We start from the raw sequence: 7,168 nt of genomic DNA on the forward strand, positions 1-7,168 counted from the left end.
TTTTTTTTTTTGATAACATAAAACGTAACATAATTGGTGTTCGAAGGACTGCCATCATTAAAAAAGCACAGAGATAATTAGTATTCAAAGCTACAATTATTACTATATTACTTATTTTTTTGTAGCACTATGTTTTAAATTGAGTAGGTAAGATGATTTAATTAATTTTTCCATAAATAGATTATGAAAAAAAAGTATAGAAAATCAAAATTAAACAAAGTAGGTTAAAAAATTCAAATTTAAAAATAAAAAATTAATTTAAAATTGGTATAAAATTAAGTAAAGTTATCAAAAAAAAAAATTAAAGTAATTTTAGAGTAATTTGTTCACTTGCAGGACAAACTGAATTTGTTGGCACACTTGAAATCTTTATTGCTTATCAGTACTTCAAATGTTTTGGTACCCTGAGAAAGAAGAGTTTTATCCCGTTCAAATATATACTATAAATTGAAATATTTAAAGGTAATAAAAAGTCACTCAAATATCTTTAAACAATCATAAATACATTTTTTATATAATAAATTTAAATAACCATAAGCCACTTAGAAGCGTTTGGGACAGTTAAATGACCTTCTGATACCGTCAAAGTTGAGTTGATCGGTGCTAGGAAAAATTTTGATTTTTTTTGTAACTAAGCTAGCACGTGAGTAATTGTTAAAGCGCTTTAATTAATGAGGCGACATTTAATGTTAGACCAGAATTACAATAACTAGCGGTCAGTAAATTAAAGCAAAACTTTTGTAAAGACATAGCATAGACTAAACAAAATTTGGAAGAAAGAGCGCCACCGTCTTCTCAAGCACAAGTAGTTTTGTACAGTTCTGTTGAAACCCAAGGACCAGCATTGAAGGTAATAACGGAGACCAAGATTTTTTCCTTCCAGAAGCCAACTGGAAGACGAATGGAGACAAAGTGGGACCCGGAGCCGGCTTCCTTTTGAAGAAGAGCATCACTTTATCCCAGCGGCAGGACTTACAAGTTCCCCTTTATATATATTTCATAATCCTTTCTCTTAAGGCAGGATTGAAGGCAAGTTTTCTCCGAGGCACAAAGTTGCCCTCCTCTCCCCCTAGGGTTTCTATAGTTAAACAGCGGCTAAGTCAACGGGATTTGGATTAAAACTCCGAGCTAACCCGGCCACCCCACTGCCGTGGGGCTTTATTAATTAAAGTCGGCGATCCATTCCCCTTCCTTCTTCCAGTCAAGGTAAGTCACTAACTAATGCTCCTAACTGGCCCAAATCTTACTCGAGAAAACCTAACAGTTTCGTACTCGTCAAATCATCTCATTGGGGTTTCTCCTTTTGGGGCGCTAAGATATTTAGTTCCCAACGTTAAATGACTCTACAGTAAAACTTGAAACGAGTTTTAATAATCCTATTAATTCTAATGGCACAGACCTAATGAGATCGTAAATGCAATCATTATCCGAACTGTACAAATGGCAACAGTTAATGCACATCTTAAATCCTCCAATCTCGGCAAACTGTCAAAAAATAAAGTCAACATAAGTATCAATATAAAAGGGGACAATTATACTTTTAATATAATGAGTTTATGATTAACATTTATTAAAAATATAAGACCATGCCTTTGTTAAGAGATGAGATAAAGAGAGGCAATGAGGTACGGCACCGAGGACGACCTAGATAGCTGTCAGTTATCTCACCTTGATTTAGTGAGGCAATAGCTCACATCTGCATAGTACTTCCGCTTCTTGTAACTCTGTCTCTAATTGTCGATTCGTGACTGGCCATCGGAAGTCATATTTCTAAATCATGTCGCAATGGTCATGTATCATGAAGTAATGAGGCTTTCCCAAATGGACATCAAATCAAATAACGTAAGTTATGTTAATTCAATTACTCATCATTAGCATTTTCTTCCCAACCTTTTATCATTTCTCTCTTTATTTTAGTATTTACTTGAATACTGTTTTTATCATTTTTTTTTAATTCTTACCTTTAGAAAGATATATTCTGTCTTATATTAGTATAAATCAACTATCTACTTAATTTATTGTTATGTATATTTCAAAGTTTGTTTATTATAATTTTATGTTTTTCTAAATTAAGTTTCTTATCTCGTTTTGTTTTTCAGTCGTGATGAAGACCTAAAATTCAAGACGAAACGTCGTCAAAAATTAATAAGTTTTGTATACTTGTACAATTTTTGCTGATCGCACTCCCGACTATCTTCTTCTTATCCTAATAACGCAATGTATTGAAAAATGATTTATTTAAAGGTAACCACAACATATTGTTCAACGATATATACATTTAGTCATTGTAGTGCATAACAATAAAATAAGTACTACTACAAATGACTCTATAACGTCATTAGGAATTTAATTGATTCTGGTGGAACAGAAGTATACGAAAATGTCAATGAAAAATCAGTCATCATAAATTAAGTTTTGATCAAATTAGCCATGCTATAATTTTCCCAAAGGATACCAAATCTCATAATGTAACGTATTACACAATAATTCATTTCTTCGTTTTTTTCTCTCTCCTTTCTTTTCTTTTTAGCAGGCACAAACAACAGAATAAACAGTACACACGTACACGCACACACACCGACATAAACATAGTGATTAAAATTCATATCAGTGAAGTATATAAAAAAAAGGACGCCATGATATTAACTAGATAAATGGGACATTATTTGTTTCTGAGGAAAGGTCGAAAATATAAGAAAACATCAATATAAACAGTTTTAATCACAAATAAAGTTTACATAAAATTAGTCGTACCAAAAATAAAAATAAACTTAAAACGTGAACTTACCGCATTGCTATGAGTTTGATCGGTTTTGAGCTCCTTGTGGTTGGAGAACTGGACATAGACAGCCCTTCCTCTCAGTTGGGCCATTCCAGTCCCGAAGTATTGGACCATGGAGGCTGCTGAAACCTCATCCCCCATCTCCAGGAATGCCTGAAATATTGGATTAAGTTTTAATGAACTATTTATAAATTCATAATCATGAATATGTAACATGCAAGAAATTTAAAACTTTGTTCTAAGATATCTTTAAACGGGGTGTTCGAAGGACTGCCATCATTAAAAAAGCACAGAGATAATTAGTATTCAAAGCTACAATTATTACTATATTACTTATCTCACTCTCAATCATATCGCACTAGTATTTCTAAAGTGACACAACTCAAAATTCAAGACATCTGACAATGTGACACTCTTGCCTAATAGCATTAAGGCAGCAAGAGTGACACAAGTGCCCTCTGGCGGACAAGCTCTGAAGCTAGGCTGATACAGTTTTGATGATTCATAAAGATATATTTACCAATTTCTTTCATAGTCATAACTCAAAAACACCGATTTTTGAGTTGTGTCACTTTAGAAATACTAGTGCGATATAATAAATCATTAATCTAAGAATTCGGATTTAATAGTATGTTTGGTATAAACAGAATCTGGGACTGTTTGTTTTCCTGGAGGATATACAGTCAAGATTGTTCCTGAATATTTCTGATGAAACAAGATCTATGCTATTTCGAATATAGCATGCCGCAATCCATCCGGTTCGATCAATGATATGCAATGAAACATACTCCCCTATACACCGGTCAAAAAGCCTCCTCCCCGCTAAGGACTGTGATAATAGAGTGGAGAAGAGAAGGCAATATAGAGAGCCAATAAAATAACAAATAGAATAGAGAGGGGAGCAGCGAGGCGTGCGCTTGCCGGTTGCCTACACCCACTAAGGGCCTTCTAGGTGCCGGCTACCTTTAAGCAAGTGTTGTCTTTGCTCCATGCAAATCAACACCTCTTCTCTTTCTGTTTTTCGAACGGACCCTGCAATGTTTTTCTCCGGACCCTCTGCTCTGTGTCCCTGTTTTTTTACACTCTACTGGCGCTCCATATCGCTACACGTCAACTAACACCGCTAAGCCGTCTCACAAATTAATTAACACTTCTTAATGAAACGGTATGATGCCAACAGTTACTTTTTATCGAAATCTTAAAAATATGACAAACTTGGTTATTTTTAATTTGCTTTCTTACTATCGGAAATAGGGAAGAGCAGCTTTGTATTAATGTAAAAAGTGAAGAAAACAAAATTTGAATCCTTACGACTGAAAATATCCACAAACTTTGGAACTGTATTGGTTCCGGATCTATCAATAGTCCAATCCTTCTTAGACCATAAGTTCTATTAACTGTACCCTGATTTTCATGGAATTTTTGTAAACTGTAACAACACGGTACCTAGATAGTTCCATATCAATTTTATCATATTCCATCCATTAACACGCAAAATTATTTTTTCTATAAAAACCTATTAGGTACGTCCAAATAGGCTCAAAACGGATAAAAGTTGGCAATAAGTGTGAAAATAGATCATTTTTAACCAATTACAACCATTACAAAAAGATATTTTTCTTGATGTCCGTATATTCCAAATACTACTCCTTCGTATTCTATTCTCTAAACAAAAATTAATATTATTTGGAAATCTTTAAATATGTCTAATTGACTACTAACTTATTGGTCCGTGTGCGGACAAAATAACTCAAATAGTTAATAAACTATTTGTTATGAGTTGTTTTGACTGTAGACAGAACATTCTCCTTTTGACAATTGCACGCGGTCAATCAACGATCTTCCTGTATGTAATCAACTACTTGCTCGATATATGGAAAGGAAGCTCTACTGAAATGTGTGTTCAAAGTCTTGGGAACCAAAGTGGTAAAGTAGGGTGAGTGAACACATCAGATACATCGTTTTAAAAAGCACAGTAGGTACACGTACTAAGTGAAGCAGTGAAAAAAAAAATCAAATATAAAATATGTCTAATAAAAATTTGAAATACAGTCGTGAATTTGAGTGAAAAGAGGTGTAGAATAGAGAAAATGTGGAAAAGAAAACTACACAAAACTTATCATGAGATAAAAAAAACCTTTCAACCAACACCTCCGAAGTAGACGTACATAATAAGGTAAGTTTATCGAATTCAGTTTTCGAGAGAAGAAAAAATATGCAAAATTTGGTATAAAATTTTAGAGTGTGTTCAAGAGATTAAACTTTTTCAATATCGAAAGTGTTGAAGGTAGTTGAGGAAAAATAGCGACACCCTAAAGCGCTACATGATCCTAAAGACTACTTTCATAATAACCCATACAACTGGCTATACCCAAACTGAACTAATACAAATGAATCCCCCACTACGTGTCATGGGGTTTCCTAATTTAGCCAAGTTGAAGGTTTAACTAAGGCGATCAGGTGGGCTATAGATCACACGCTAGCTACGTGTTGGGCCACAGCGTCACGTCCTTTCCCCCTCCTGTTTACTTACACTTAATCTGCCAGCCGTTCTGTCCTCCTCGTCTCTTAGCAGAAACCGGGAATATGTTCACAGGCTTAGCTCAAGCGATCCCTAACCTACCATCCGATGAACACGGGCCTCAAACCGTATTAGCCTTAGGATTATTACAATAATAACAATAATGCGTAACGAACTAAGATGTCCGATGCCTAAAATAATAACACTATTTCCTCATACTCCTCCCTCGGGTGGATCCTTAGACATCGAAGCGCCGTAAACGACAGAGTAAATTAGATTCTGATTTTTATATTATTATTATGAAGACAACTCCACTACAGTTGATAGGTGAGCAAGACTAAAATCGAATAGCAGTCTGCGTTTTTAGCTTGGGGATCAAGAGCGAAATATAACCTCTACTTGAAATACACCTTGTTGCGGATTATATTATTATAATCATAAGTAAATAAGATTCCACTCAGTGATTAATTACGAAATAGTAGGAATTCTTGAAAGGAAATAACCGTCAAGAGAGGATTTTATGGTTTTATAAAAAGTCGTGGAGGGAAACGAAGTGCCTCACAGACAATTTGTTTAGGTCCATATCAAATATCTGATTCATCACTGAAACCCAACCTCTTTCTTTTAAAATGTATTAAATGAAAGTTATTCTAAATATTGTGAATACATTTAGTATATTTATAATGATAATAAAAAAACCAAGTCGACAGGGCCCTCAGTTGTTCTTTCCTCTTGTCGGAGCCTAATGAGGGTTAGATTGAATAAAATTTCTTTTTTTTTTTTGATAACATAAAACGTAACATAATTCATTAATTCTTATTTTAACTTAAAAATAAAAAAAGTACTAAATAAAATAATCATATAGTGAATAGTATATAGTTCCAGTAGAAGGAAAAAAAATCAAGGCCTAGTTTTTTGGTGGGCGAAATACAGAAACTTTAATAATAAAATAGATATCCATCAGTAACGTGGAGAAATGTTTAGGAGGTTCTAACTCCATTTCTGTAAATATGACTAGAGCAAAAAAGAGTTGTGCCTTTGCTGACTCTCCTAAATTTACACAAACGAGAGCTAACGAATACGATACGAAGGTATTCATTATAATTATGGAAACCATATAGGAACAGATCTTGTAGGAAGGAAACGAAGACATAGGAGATAGACGTTGAAACGTTTGCTATATCCGTTGGAGGTAGTTAAAAACTCATTAGGAGACACTTGCAGACAGTTATCTGACTGTCATTAGTGTTTAACCAGAGGAGCAGATCTCATTAATGTCGTTCACAGTTAGTGGCCACCTTTATCCATTGCTAACGAACGGCCCTCCACTCTACCTGTCGATACCTCCTTCTTGACAGCTGTCTTCGCCGCAGACCTGGGGTAGTCCATCATTAGCGATCTGGGTTCAGGTTCGTATCACTTTCGATTGCATTTATACATTCACAGTGCAAGTTGAGGGAACTGCTGAGGGCATTGAGTTACATATTTTTTTTGTTATCCTGCATCGGTACTATAGTAGCCGGTATTATAGGATCATCTTCCCCCTCTTCCTATCTAACCATTTCTGGCCCACAGGGTGGTAATCCAGAGTTGAAAAGAGATTCGAGATTCGTCCAGCGATGAAATAAATTTCAACTCATCCAGGCCAGATTCGAACCACTTCTAACATGAGGTTGCTAAGGAGATGCCATATAAATTTATATAGGTTAATGATTGGCCTTTTCAGTGTTACAATAGATAGTTAACTTTTTTTTCTAATGATTCATAAATAGTCAAGATTGTTCCTGAATATTTCTGATGAAACAAGATCTATGCTATTTCGAATATAGCATGCCGCAATCCATCCGGTTCGATCAATGATATGC

The 7,168-nt window shown here is 34.6% G+C and overlaps 1 protein-coding gene across 16 annotated transcripts in view; it reads right to left on the minus strand.

The window, feature by feature from the left end:
- Nucleotides 1-7,168, minus strand: part of heph (polypyrimidine tract-binding protein 1 heph) — a 358,385-nt gene that overhangs the window by 68,394 nt on the left and 282,823 nt on the right. For all 16 annotated transcript variants that reach the window (XM_067045793.1, XM_067045791.1, XM_067045789.1 and 13 more), the window contains one exon: nucleotides 2,789-2,935. In XM_067045793.1, coding sequence (XP_066901894.1) covers nucleotides 2,789-2,935 — 147 coding nt within the window. The remainder of the gene's footprint in view (nucleotides 1-2,788; nucleotides 2,936-7,168) is intronic.

This window comes from Halyomorpha halys, unplaced genomic scaffold (genome assembly GCF_000696795.3).
Source record: "Halyomorpha halys isolate HHAL.00 unplaced genomic scaffold, Hhal_1.1 Scaffold238.1, whole genome shotgun sequence".
Classification (NCBI taxonomy): Eukaryota; Metazoa; Arthropoda; class Insecta; order Hemiptera; family Pentatomidae; genus Halyomorpha; species Halyomorpha halys.